At 43.4% G+C, this 14,436-nt stretch overlaps 1 protein-coding gene across 1 annotated transcript in view; it reads left to right on the forward strand.

Annotated features, from left to right (window-relative positions):
- Positions 1-14,436, forward strand: part of smyd3 (SET and MYND domain containing 3) — a 99,524-nt gene that overhangs the window by 71,803 nt on the left and 13,285 nt on the right. Inside the window, exons 7-10 of the mRNA XM_078283040.1 lie at positions 5,559-5,661; positions 6,343-6,453; positions 10,660-10,747; positions 12,053-12,227. Of these exons, the coding sequence (XP_078139166.1) occupies positions 5,559-5,661; positions 6,343-6,453; positions 10,660-10,747; positions 12,053-12,227 (477 nt within the window). The remainder of the gene's footprint in view (positions 1-5,558; positions 5,662-6,342; positions 6,454-10,659; positions 10,748-12,052; positions 12,228-14,436) is intronic.

The raw sequence follows: 14,436 nt of genomic DNA on the forward strand, positions 1-14,436 counted from the left end.
TCTAATTAGTATGCTAATGAGCCACTCACCATTAGATAAAAGCATCGTTTGGAGGGGTTGATTTCTAATTGATATTCAACCTGCAACTCTACCGCTGTAGAACAATGCCACGGGCTTACTGATGGTTTACAAACACACACACACACACACACACAGGCACACTCACGCCTCGCACAGGCAGGCATGCACAAAGACATAGAAATACAGATACATGCACACAAACACATTCACCTAGACACGCACAAACACAGACACACACACACGCAAATATCTTTGTTATACGCGCATATGCACAAGCACACACAGATACATGCATATAGGCGGGCACACACACACACACACACACTCACACAAGGTCTTTATCTCTTGCACCCATTGTTTTGCTCCATGAATATGATAAACGAGAGCAGCAGCAATAGAGAGTGCAATAAAAACACAAAAACCTCTCCAGTATTTTTTCCCAGCCATGTGTGCAGTGACAGTAAGTGTCTTTTTACGGGTCAGGGGGGGTCTTCAATTATGTTTTTAATCACAACACCAACACATCTAATCACATTCCCAGCACAGGAAAGATGCACATCACACACAGCAGTTAGCAGCATATAAAACAGCCGTCCCGAGTTAAGGGGGCTATTCAGTGATGTCATCAGTCCGGTCGGTCAGGTGCATGTACAGGCCGGTGCAGAAAGAGTGGGCAACACATAAGACAACATTCATAAGGTTGCTATGTTTATAGTGTTGTCAAGGACCCTGTTCAAGATTGTCTCAGAAACAATGTTGCAGGAGCTTTTCATTAAATAAAACCACAGGGAGGGAAAAATATTGAAACCATAAAAAATGAAAACCTTTCAGGCATTCAGTCACGTTTGCAAACACTCAGTGTCCTGATAGTATATTGTCGCAAAATGTGTTTGTGTGTGTGCGATTTGATTTTGTGCGTCTGTGTGTAAGTGGTTGGGAGGCAGGGTTGTATGTTTTGTAAATTTAAGGAATGAGTGAAAAGCCTTTGTTGTGACAGAGGTGGAGTATCCATCATGTCCTGCTGTGTGTGTGAGAGAGTGAGAGAGAGGGGGAGAGAGAGAGACCGAGAGAAATGAAGAGTGACAGACATTTGTTATGACAAAAGTGGAGAACGCATTTTGTCCTACTGTGCAGAGCATTATCTGTGTGTGTGTGTTTCTGACTTTCTGTCTGTGTGTTTGTGTGCATCCATGCTTGTATCATCAGTTTGTGCATTAGTTTGAGTGTATGCATGCAAGGGTGCATGCGGTCTTGCTTGTGTGTGCAGGTTTCACATTATGAGTCGTCACGTTGCCAGGTAAGTCGATATTTAACCCCCTAATAGCAACTTGGATACAGAAATGAGATGAGAGAGACGTGGCAACCCATAGCTGTCACACTAAACTAGCTGATAGATAGATGTTAATCTTGAGGGAGACTTGTCACACCACCCGTTTTTTTCTCCACAAAATGCTGGCACAAATTACCATTTCAGTCGACATTAGTTTCTGTGATTTGAGAAGCCCCAAAACAGCTGGGCATGCTGCTGGCTCAGTGGGAAGAGGCACTTACTATACCATACTGACAACACTGTGAGTTAAAATCTGTCTCACAGCCGTATTTCTTTCTCTCTCTCTCTCTCACGTCACTCTCTATTTATCTAATGTGGTTGTTTCTTGTTGACATATTTTAGCATTTATTCAAAGCACAGAGTCAATTGGCATCAGCCTCCCTGGCCATGCTGGGTCCTCGCGCATGCGCCTCAGCGCAGGCTGCATACTCACAATATAACACGTAGTCACGTGACCCATTGACTATTCTCTGCAATATGCCACATCTCCCTCATCAAGACTTTTTTTAATTTTTTTTTTAAGATTAACATATTTATAATTCAATAACCATTAGTAACCATTACAGGTATTGTACAAGAACTTCTGTATGTATTAGCAGTTCTACAGTATATCCAACAGTGAATACTGTGTCAGCAAAACCCCTTACACTTGTTCAATCAACCTCTGTGGAGCTTTTACAGTTCTACCAGATTTCCTTAACTCAGCTGGTTCTGGAGAGTGTACTGGTGTTTTGCCTACACCCAATTCAGTCTGTGATGTAGCGGTGTGTGTTTGAGGTGTATCCACACCCTCCTGTGTCTCCGCTGGCTCTAACTGTGGCACATATAGTAAGTGTCTCCTGTTTCTCCTGTAAGTGACCCCTTCATTATATGACCTGGGTGCCACACCTTTCACTACACGTGCCTCAATGTTCCAGCTTTTTCCATCATGTATCTTAACTCTGTCTTTTGGAGAGAGAGTGCTCAGTGTTCTTGCCCCTTTGTCATAGTACCTTTTTTGATCACACTTGTTTTTCATTTTGGCATGAAACCTTGTCACTACCCTGGTCTGTTTCAGTTTCTATAAACACTGGTAGCCTTGTTTTAAGTTTTCTATTGAATAACAGTTCTGCAGGTGACTGTCCATGTTTCAGTGGTGTAGCTCTGTAGTTTAACAGAGCTAGATAAGGATCAGAGTCTGAGTCCAGTGCCTTCTTGATCAGCAGTTTGACTATTTTAACTCCATTCTCTACCAACACGTTAGACTGTGGGTATAATGGACTAGAAGTAACGTGCTTAAATCCGTATTCCTCAGCAAAGTCTCTGAAGGCTTGACAGTTAAACTGAGGTCCATTGTCTGTCCGTACTGTGTCAGGTATTCCATGGCGTGCGAAGAATGACTTGATGTGAGTCATCACAGTGCAGACGGTGGTGTCCTTCAGTATTGCCATCTCTGGGTAATGAGAATAATAGTCCATTAGTAGTACATAATCCTTGCCATGCAGTGTAAAGAGATCTATCCCGACTTTACTCCACGGTGTCAACTCTTCATTTTCCTCAAACCACATTGGCTCTTTGTGCTGTTTATTTCTGTATTTTAGACAGGTTTCACATGTTCTGACTGTGTCCTCTATTGCACTGCTCATCTTGGGCCAGTATAGTACTGCTTTTGCCCGTCTTTTGGGACCACTGTTCTAGAACCTTTGAATAAGACACCGTCTATGACTGACAACTCATCTGTGAAATTGCCATATGGTGCAGGGAATGAATTTACTGACCACCCACATGTGATACCTCTCATTATCTTTTGTAGGATCTCATCATCAGCGGTAGCTTGAGCCATTATTTTCCACATTTCATCTGAGACTGGGCAGCTCTTTCTGACTAGATTCACATGTACAGTTTCATTCTGTTCATACTTGACATTTGGTTCAGTACTGTCATATGCCCGGAACAGGGTATCTGCCACAAGCAGTTCTTTACCTGGGCTGTACTCTAGCACTAGGTCATATTTTTGCATGCTCAGAAATAGTCTTTGGACCCTGGGTGGTGTGTTCGCCAGGCCTTTCTTGGCAATAGTGACTAGAGGCTTATGATCTGTCTCTGCCCACACTGTTTTACCATATATAAATACATGGAACTTCTCACAATCACTAGTCTGCCGAGGTTCATATAACTGTAAGTCGAATACCTGAACGCGCTGTCCCACTGTGCTACTGCTATGTAGCTTGCACCGACTTCACAGGCGCGGTAGTAGCTAGCTTCAGCTTCACGTGCTAACATCTAACAACACAAGTCGTTGTTCTGCCACCTCAAGTTTCACAACTGGCGAGTCGAAGGCGAGTTTGTGTACTCCTGGTACCATGTGTTGTTTCTTGTTGACATAATGATACGGCTCAGTATACTGTTGTTAATTTAGCATTTATACAAAGCACAGATTCAATTGGCATCAGCCTCCCTGGCCATGCTGGGTCCTTGCACATGCGCCTCAGCGCGGGCTGCATACTCACAATATAACACGTAGTCACATGACCCATTGACTATTCTCTGCAATATGCCACAATGTGTATGTACTGTGATAAGGCAGGAATGCTGTAAAAATACAACATGTTAGGGACGCCTGCTCTTTCATTGAAATAGACTGACCAGGTGAATTCAGGTGAAAGCTATGATCCCTAATTGATTTCACCTGTTAAATCCACTTTAATCAGTGTAGATGAAGGGGAGGAGACAGGTTAAAGAAGGTTTTTTAAGCCTTGAAACTATTGAGACATTTAAGTGCCTTTGAACAGGGTATGATATGAGGTGCCAGGCGTGTTGGTTTGAGTGTGTCAAGAACTGCAACACTGCTGGGTTTTTCAAGCTCAACAGTGTCCCGTTTGTATCTGGAGTGGTCCACCACCCAAAGGACACCCAGCCAACGATAGGTGGTGAAAGAGGTCAAAGGAGGCTTACATAAATTGTGCAGAGCAACAGACAGCCTAAAGTCACTCAACTGACAGTCCAATAAACCACTGGTGCTGAAAGACCCATAAAAGAAAGCAGTTCCACTTCTTTTAGCCAAAAACAAGAAACAGCGGTTGCAATGAGCTGAGGAACAAAAACATTGGACACTGGAGGACTGGAAAAACATCACTTCGTCTGATGAATTCTGGTTCCTAATGTTTCACGCTGCATCCATCACACGTGTCAACATTGCAGGCCGGTGGTGACGGTGTGATGGTGTGCGGTGTGTTTTCATGGCACACATTGGACCCCTTGATAAAAGTGGAGCAACAGTTGAAAACCACAGGATATCTGAACATCATTGCCAATCAGGTGCATCCCTTCACAGCACCAGTGTATCCATGCGTGAATGGATTTTTTTCAGCAGGATAATGCCTCGTGCCACATGACTAAAATTGACCAGGAATGGTTCCCACAAACATGACAATGAATTCATCTCAACGCAGTGGCCCAATCCAGTTGAACATCTGTGGGATGAGATGGAACGAGCTATTCGGGAGTAGATATCCACTGCCAGCCAACTAAATACAACTGTGGGAAGCACTGGAGTCAGCATGAGCCAGCTTCCCTGTGGACCGCTTTCAACACCTTGCTGAGTCCCTGCCCCGACAAATTGAGGCTGTGCTGAGGGCAAAAACAACAATATTAGGAAGGCGTCCCTAATGTTTTGTACACTCAGCGTAATTCTATAGCGCTGATGTATTTCTCAAGAGGCAGAGCTGTCAGTCAGCATTGTTTAGTGAGGCACACACACACACACACACACACACTCACGCACACACACATACACAAACACACACCGGATTTGCCAAAAATGATTTAATTGAAGGATTTGTAGGATTCTTCATACCTTATGAACCATTGGAAAATCAATAAGTTAAAATTTTCTCTCTCTGCTCTCCCTACCTGCCCCTCCCTCTCCTCCTCCTGTCCCCCATCCCTTTTTCCCCTCCCCCTTTTCTCCCTTTGTCTCTTTCTTGCTCTCCCTTTTTCTCTCCCTCATTTTCTTTCCCCCCCTTCACTCTGTTTTCGCTCTCCCCTCTCCTCCTCTTTACTTCCTCGCCCCTCTTCCCCCTTTCCTCTTTTGGTCTCCCTCTCCTCCTCCCTCACTCTTCTATTACTCTTCCCTTCCTTCTCTCTTGCCCTCCCTTATTCCTCTCCACCACCACCCCACCCCTCCCTCCCTCTCACCCCACTGTGTCTCTTTGTCTCTCTCTCTCAGTTTGTCCCTATTAAACCATGACTGTAGGCCAAACTGTGTGATGGTGTTTGAGGGAACTAAACTCCACCTCAGAGCTGTTCGGGATATCACCCCCGAAGAGGAGGTATGAACACAAAATAAGACTCTGCACCTTTGCAACACTAACAACATTGTATATGGGTTTGTTTTTATGGTATCTGGTGATACCTGTGCTTTTATTTCTGTCTCCTGTATGCAGCCTACTATATTTATTAAATGTTCTTTGTTACTGTTTTTGTTGATTGATAATTGGAATTTGTTTTATCCGAGTGATAGACAATAATGTTGCATCTGAAACTTAAGCTATGAACCATATCTAACACCGGACGAGTAGCCTGAGATTTTTTTTCTGGTTTTTATGTCAGCCTATTCAACAAGTCATAACAAATGTTGGTGGGTTTAACTCTTTAAAAAAAATTGTGCCCAAGTGAAATATCACTTAAACACAAGCATGGCAGCAACTCCTAACTTGGCAAGGGCCTTACTCCACTCCTCACTATGTAATGAGATGGATCCATGCCATCTGGCCTAGGACACACACACACACGCACGCACACACACACACACAGACACACACACACACACACACACACTTTCGTTCTACATATCTCTTCCCTCCACACACAATCTACGCAAATTAAATTCTGTTATTTATTTGCTCACACTGAATTGCATTTAGCTGTAAAATTGCAAAAAAAAAGTAAACAAATAAATTCTGAATAAATGTCCAAATTGCTTCTAAAAATAGATCTGTTTCTGTCTCTAGCTGACTATAAGTTACATCGAGACGGTGTCATTGACCACCGACAGACAGAGACAGCTGGAGGACCAGTACCATTTTACCTGCCACTGCCAGCGATGTGAATCTCAAGACATGGTAAGACACACACACACACAGACACACACACACACAGACACACACACACACACACACACACACACACACACACACACACACACACACACTACATCCCTACAATCCCTGCTGATTTGTTCAGGGCTTCTGTCATTATTCTGACTCTCTCACAAGCAGAAACACACAAACAAACTCTGTCACTGTTGACTTGTAGAGGGTTTCTGCCATTCTCACATTACACACACATTAACACACACTCATTCTTGTACTTCTGTCTTTATGAGGAGCTTCCATTGACTGCGTTCATTCCCTCACCCTTAACCCTAAACTAACCTTAATCCTAATCCTAACCTAAACCTGAATTTAAATACATACCTTAACCCTAAACCCAAATCCTAAACCTAAATTGACCTTAACCTTACCCCCTGCCCTAATTTAAATGTAATCCTGATTCTAATGAATTTAACCTGAATCCTAATCCTAAACTAGCCCCATGAAGAAGTGAAGCCCGATCAAAATGACCTCACTGTGCAAAAATGTCTTCGCTCCAAAGGCCTAAAATTTAAACTGGTTCCACAAGGATAGAAGTACAAAAAAAACACACACACACACACACACACACACACACACACAGAGTTCTGCTGTGCTGCTGTTGACTTGTACAGTGTACCGGTGCATAACGTGTTACAGTGTACCCTCTCCTGTCCTCCTCTCCTCCTCCTACCTCCTTCACTCTCACATCCTGTTTTATCTCCAGCTGCCCTCCTCTCCCTCTCTGTCACTCTGTCACGCTCCACCTCTCCACACCCTCTCTCTCTCTCTCTCTCTCTCTCTCTCTCTCTCTCTCTCTCTGTCTCTCTGTCTGTCTGACCACCTACTGAAAAATGAGAAAAATCATCTCAGCCTTCAGCTGCAGTTTTCGTTTTCATCCATCTTAATCCACTCCATCTTTCTGTCCCTTTGTCTCACTTTCTCTCTCTACATCTGTTTTCTTCTTTTTACTCTCTCTCTGGCTTTGTGTCTCTCTCTCTTTCTTTGTCTGGCTTTCTTTTCTCTCTCCCTCCATCTCTGTCTCTTGCTCACCTTTGTTCTCCATATGCTGTATATCTCATTTCATTCTTTCCCGAGCATGCTACAGCACTCAAAAATCCTGTGTGTGTGTGTGTGTATTTGAGATAAGGCAAGAGCGAGAGCAACTAGCAACTTGGCTGAGACAATGGCGTTCATTGTGTTCATCCCACCATCTTTCTGCATGAAACACACACACACACACACACACACACACACACACACACACACATAGTCTTTAATCTTCAGGTGATGATAGCAGACTGCTGGGTTGTTCTAAGTTGCCATGGTGAGAGATGACTGTTCACATCAAACCTGGGGGATGGTGTGTGTGTATGTGTGTGTTAAAATGAACATACAACATGAAAAGACAAGTAGCATCTAATAATTTCTTCTCTGACCCCCCCCCCCCACACACACACACACATACACACACACACACACACACAGATACACACAAATACATGCACACACACAGATTAATTAAAAGTAACATTTCATGGTCTTTGTCATTGTCATTGTTGATTTATGACAAAGAGAAAAGCTATGAGACAGAGAGTGGGAAGGAGGAGGAGGCGGGAGGAATGGATGCTTCAGATTTCTGGAACCACATTCTCTCATCGGCTACGTTTACACACAGAGAATTCAGTTTTTAACTTTTGGGTCAATGCATCATAACTGTAAAAACATCTTGGATAAACTGATGCCTGTCTTACTGCGTCATGGAAACATCTCACTCCTTTCACTTTTGGTTTTCGTGTGTATTAGCACTTGGATACACAGACACTAGGGTTGGGCGGTAATACGGTATCCCGGGGTATTTGAAAATAGCAACGGTGTCCGTTTCATTACCGTCATAAAAAGAATTCTGGCAGAAGAAGAGGAGAGAGATGCCCAACCTGCACCCCCGAAAAAAAAGATAACTTTGGGCAGTCTCTTGCAAAAAAAAGCTGATGCGGTGGGCGCGGCAGGTCCCGTCGGACTCGGCACCATAGAGGAGCGAGCAGAATCAGAGATGAATGCCTATTGTTGCGAGCCTGTGATTCACGGAGACGAAGATCCCCTTCTCTGGTGGAAGTCAAATGGAGCCAGCCGCTTTCCGCTGATGTCGAGGGTGGCCCGAAAGTACTTGTGCGCGTGTGCCACAAGCTCACCATCAGAGCGGGTGTTCAGCACCGCAGGCAAAGTTGTAAGTCCGTTACGTGCCCTGCTCAAGCTGGAAAAAGTAAATACCGTATTTCCTCTAATAGTGGCCTGTAGTCAATTAAAAGCCGGGTCTCCGATAATGGCCGGGGCCGTGGTCGACACGAACAAATAAAGGCCGGCCTCAAATACAGGCCGGGGGAAAAAACTAGGTCAAAACCTAGTACATGGCTGGACCATGTCCGTCTCCTCTCTCCGCCGCTGCCTCTCCACCGCGCCCACGGCCCGCATTGATCCTCCCGATCCAAGCCCCGGACCCCCGCCGAAATCTCGGCCGGATCACCGGGAACACATCGGTGCCCAGGTTCAGTTAGCTTCAGTTAGCTTCAGCTTACATGCAAACAACGGTGGATACCGGTAAACTCCTGGTGCCTGTTTGTAACTGTAGTTTGTAGTAACGTACAAGTGCCACAAGACGGCTCGGCCGGCGGAAGTCTCTGGAGCATGCCGTCGTTGATTACCGTAATTATCGTAATGCATTGCAGTAACAAAAAAACGTCTACCTAACGTACCGTAACAGAAGCAGATCAGAAAACAAGGAGGCTTCGTACTAAAATAGGAGCAAATATACTTATCAAACAAAGGGAATTAGAAATAAAGGCCTGTCTCTAATATAAGCCTGCTTCCAATAAAGGCCTGGTACCCTCTGCAGTTGAGGTAAATAAAGGCCCGGGCCAATATTAGAGGAAATACGGTATGCTTGTTTTTCTGGCGAAAAACCTAGAATAGGCTTGAAGAATAGCCTAACGTTGCGGTCTGTAGGATACGCTTTTATGCCCATTTTTGTTACTGCCGTTTTTGTTATTTATTGTTATTTTGTTATTATTTGATAAATTATTTGCTATAGGCTTTTAATTTAATTTATTTGTACTGTATTGTAGCCCATAGACAATTTGTTGTTAATTTCATTCCATTTGGTTGACAGACGCCCGAGAATTAATTTCATGTCCTTGCACTATTTTTTATTTACCTTAGGCTACCCGCTGTATTTGCACTCAAGTTTTATATTTGTTGTTAATAGATGACATGTTGTTAATTTTGTACATGTTTTGTTGTTATTGTTTCAATATTCTGTTGTAAATATGCAACGTTTGCTATTCCGTTTCTGATGTTGTTCAGAGAATAAAACTGGAACATGTATCACATTTTTGTCGTGTGAAAATCACAGTTGAAGTGCACTGCAGCCACCTTGTGGCGGGAAACGGTATAGCAGCGACTACATAAATTCATCATTTGGAATTGGCGGCTCCCTCCAAGCCATACAATGTGATTTTTAATCAGATGGTAATACCGTATACCGCGGGAAAATTTGGGGAAGGTTTAACGGTGTCAAAAATTGGATACCGCCCAACCCTAACAGACACAGACATACACATATGCTTAGACACACATACACCATCAAAGCTTATTTTAGCATATTATTTCCCAGAAACTACCACTTTCCATGCCTTTTCTCACTCTTCCTTCTTCTATTTCTTTCTCTCTTGCTCTGTCATCTCCCTCACTCTTTCCCCCCACGCACACAAGGTCGCAATTAACGACACTCCATAGCATAATGCATGATGGGAGTTTTTTTTTATTTTTTTAAATCATCTCTTAGGCAACTCCTACACAGTAACTCTCAAACTCACACACACACACACAGAGACACACACACATACAGCAGACGGTTCGTGCTGCAATATTGATGGTTGCCGTCAGCTGTCAGTGAGCTATGAGATATGCATATGGGGAATCAGGTTTTCATAATAGAATATTAATAAACACACTATTCTGTTATGTTTAATCTTCACTCAATCCTCTCCTCAGAATGGTGTCCTGCTATGTGTGCATGTGTGCCTGTGCATATGCTATGGATGTGTGTGTGTGTGTGTGTGTGTGTGTTTGCACATGTACGTCTTCTTCACAATGGTCAGTGTGGTTGTTTACCCAGCCCTTCCTCTCCTCTCTGCCCAGGATGGACTCATGCTGTCGGGGGAAGAAGCGGCGTGGCGCTCGCTGAAAGAAGCCCTGCCCAGACTGGAGGAATTGCAAGCAGAGATGGGTATCCTTTAACTCCGAGCTCCACTACAGCCATCGAGCGATGCTTCCTTTGAAATCAGTGGAAGCTGCTCCACTGCCTGCATTGCGTTAGAGTTGTGTAAAAATATAAAGGGAATGGCAATCCACATAGGCTATGACAAACATGCTCCAAAAAGCAGATGATTTTAACCTACAATGCAAATGTGTGGCTGTAATTTGTGGCTGTATTGCAGTTTGTTTCAGCTCAGCTTTTGTTTACATTTGTGCATATAGCGAAAAAAACTACAAAAGCTATACTTTATATGGTACAGATCATTTGTCCCTCTGCTCCTTCAAAACAACACGCTGTGTGGAGCAGCTAGAACGTCACACTGACGCTTTTGACGCTCCAGTTTGACAGTTACGAGGAGCTGTTCTTTCTTCAGCCTGGGCCCCAAATTAGATGAAACACCTAGAACACAAGTTAATGAAAACATCCTAACCTACACAGATTCTTTGTATACCTTCATCCTTTAGCCCAGCCAGTCTAACCTCTAGTTGGGCAGAGGCAGTCGTACGGCTGGAGGGGGTAATGGAGGCAGTTTAGTGGGTCCAGGAAAAGTGGGAGTTATTCTTCACACCTTAGCCCAGCCAGGCTAACCTCTGGGTTGATTGCATGTAGGGGTAAGGTAGAAAGAGAAGAGAGGAAGAAGAGAGGGAGAAATGGAAAGACACAGAGAGAGAAAAAGAGAAGAGAAAGGACACACACAGAGAGAGAGAGAGCCTGTAGCCCTGTCTCCCATCACTTTCCCCAACTTCCCAATGGGGATCATTAAAGTTTCATCTTATCTTTCTTTGTGCTAAACCTGTCTCAAAGCAGTCCCTCATTAAGCCTTTAATATTTCTACCTGACACACATGCACGCACACACAGACAGGCACACGCACGCACACACACACACATGCACACACACACACAAGCATTTCAGCTGTCTTGTCATCTGTCTTGTCATCCTAGCCAGATTTCAGTCTTTTCAAATAATTTAGACTGCTGCCTTGAATAAATGTGTGCTTCTCTCTCTATCCTTCATCTCTCTTATCTCTTAAATGCCTTTGCTACATCTTCAGTGAAAGAAAAGGCTTAAAAAAAACACTCAAAGACAGACACATTATTGTAGCCCAATTTTTACAGGCTTGCTGTTGTTAGGAAATCATGTAATGCAGGTTAGATGTCGGGCGGGGAGACTTCAGTAATGGCTACCGCTGTAGTATTAATGCAGAATAGATGGGATGGCTGCCATGATAGGTACAATACACATGTTGCTCTTTATCCTTAAGCGACCTTCCAGATTGGCAGGCGGTGCTGGAGGCCTGTAGTCGGCTGTTATCGCCTGTTGGTGGCGCTGTCCCTGATGAGAATCTGTACAAGCTGAGGATGACAGACATGGCGCTGGATGCCTCCATTCACCTAGGACAGTGGGAGGAAGCTCTGGAATATGGGGAGAAGACACTTCCACCATATAGGTGAGTTAGTGTGTGAGTGTGTGTGTGTGTGTGTGTGTGGGGAGGCAGGGTCTTTGAAATGCACTATGCAAATAAATGCTGGTATTATTGTTAAAAATTAACCATACTGGGGTCAAATTGTGGGTGAGATCATCCCTCCTGCCTTTCTCTCACTTTCGTCTATGAAGTCGAAATGCCTTAAAAAGAAATGTATTATTATTGCAAGTGTATTGTGCTTGCAACACACCTCGCATGAGCACTAACAGGGAGACTGAAGACATCAGAATCAATGAAAACCAAGATGTTTCAGTGGAATAACACCTAAGTCAAAGTCTTGTATTGTTATCACACTTTGTCCTCTTCACTAAGTGGTAGAAGTTTTGTTCTTTTCATGATGGTTCATGATGGTGTTTGCAATACCAAAGTAAATGTTATCTGAAGACATAGTTTGCATAATGTATTTTGAGATTAATCTGAAAATCACTTTGCGGTGTGTGTGTGTGTGTGTGTGTGTGTACACAGGAGACACGTGTGTGTATGTGCTTTGATTTTTTTTTCTGCAGCTCAGATGCAATCCTTCACTGTTTGCTTTAACACTGTGATTAGCAATGCTAAATCGCTAATGCATGAGAAATTAGCCTGTGTGTTTGTGTGTGTGTGTGTGTGTGTGTGTGTGTGTGTGTGACAAAAAACAGTGGTGAATTAGCAATGCTAAACACTAACATGCTAATAAAACGTGCTAATAAAATATCTGCCCGCCTGCTAGCGTGCACCTTTGAGATGGAAGTGTGATGAGAGAATTAGCAATGCTAAATGCAAAGCAAACTAATCAAATGCTAATTCCACTATCAGTATTTGGTTTTCACATTCTCTCATTTTGATGAGCACCCTCTCTTTTTTGTTCCTCTCCTCCATGCCTCCACTACTTTCCAGGAAAGAGTATTTTAAAGGAATAATTTGCCCTTTGATGTATTCAAATGTTAACACATAATTGTTTCAATATGGTTGAATTGACCAATCAATTAACAAGTTGAATAAATCAGTTTATATCATGGGGACATAAAGATGGTGGCCTCCAGGTTTAACATCATTATTTTTGAATCACTGTTCCACAGTGCCAGCTCTGTAGCAGTTTGAACAGAGAGGAGGGAGCTGGGTAAACACTGGGTGTTTTGTTTGTACCCCACCTGTTGTGATGCTTGAAGCCATTTATCTGAAAATTATTCCCGTCTTTGTTAAATTTGGGTTTAATAGCTTTGGACATTCACATGATATTATGCAGCACAGGCTTCACCTTTAAATGTAGGGATTTTGGACAAGCAATGTTACCAGGTCCCTTAGAAATGTACACATCATTGGGATTTTAGCTTGTAGGATGGCTCTGTTTAAGAATATTCGATAACGGTTTAGAATATATGTTTCACTTATGGATGGCATCCAGGTTCATTTCCTGAGGTCTTGAAGGAAAAAAAAGCATCACCTGCCCCGGTTGGATCTGAAAATACATAGGATGCACACAGTGAGTTTCTCTTGGCTGTACTATGGAAGGCAATTGGGGGAAGCGGACAAGAGTAACTCGCCCAAAAGTGCATCTAGAGTGCAGCTCCCTTAGTAGAGGCAGGCTTGCATAACTGTCCTTACTGACATGGATCATTACTTCAAAGTTATTACTTCAAAGCCTCGGCCTACTATGCAATCCTGATGCCTTCATAATCGGCATGAGGCTTCCAGACAGCATTTTATGTTATTTTAGACAAGGCAGCATCGTCTTCTTCGCTGTGAAAGAGAGGGGGAGAGTCTCCACAGGATTACATACAGACATCTGATGATGAAGATGCAAAGGGTAGAATAGAAAGGAGAGAAATGGTACTTGGTATATGATAGTAATCCGCTACACTTAAGATGGCTGCCCTAGAGTTTTTGAGTTTGAGAATATGCACTGAGAGGAGTGATGGAAAGTCAAAAGACTCAACTCCTGCACTATGAGGAGTTTTCTAAATGCAATAGATTCAACTCTTTGACCCACGAATTTTAGATTTCATTGCAAATCCTGTAATGCAGATGGAGACAAGGCTGTGCTTATGTTATCCTTGTGTAAGAGCAAGGAGGCTCAACAGGATTGGTTTAGAGACCCAGGAGCATAGAGAAGGCAGATCACAGAAGGGAAAGGGTAGGAAGATCATTTCCCGGTGTGTCATGGTAATCTGGTTTGGTACGCCTGAGATTAACT

Source organism: Centroberyx gerrardi, chromosome 1 (genome assembly GCF_048128805.1).
Source record: "Centroberyx gerrardi isolate f3 chromosome 1, fCenGer3.hap1.cur.20231027, whole genome shotgun sequence".
Lineage (NCBI taxonomy): Eukaryota > Metazoa > Chordata > Actinopteri > Beryciformes > Berycidae > Centroberyx > Centroberyx gerrardi.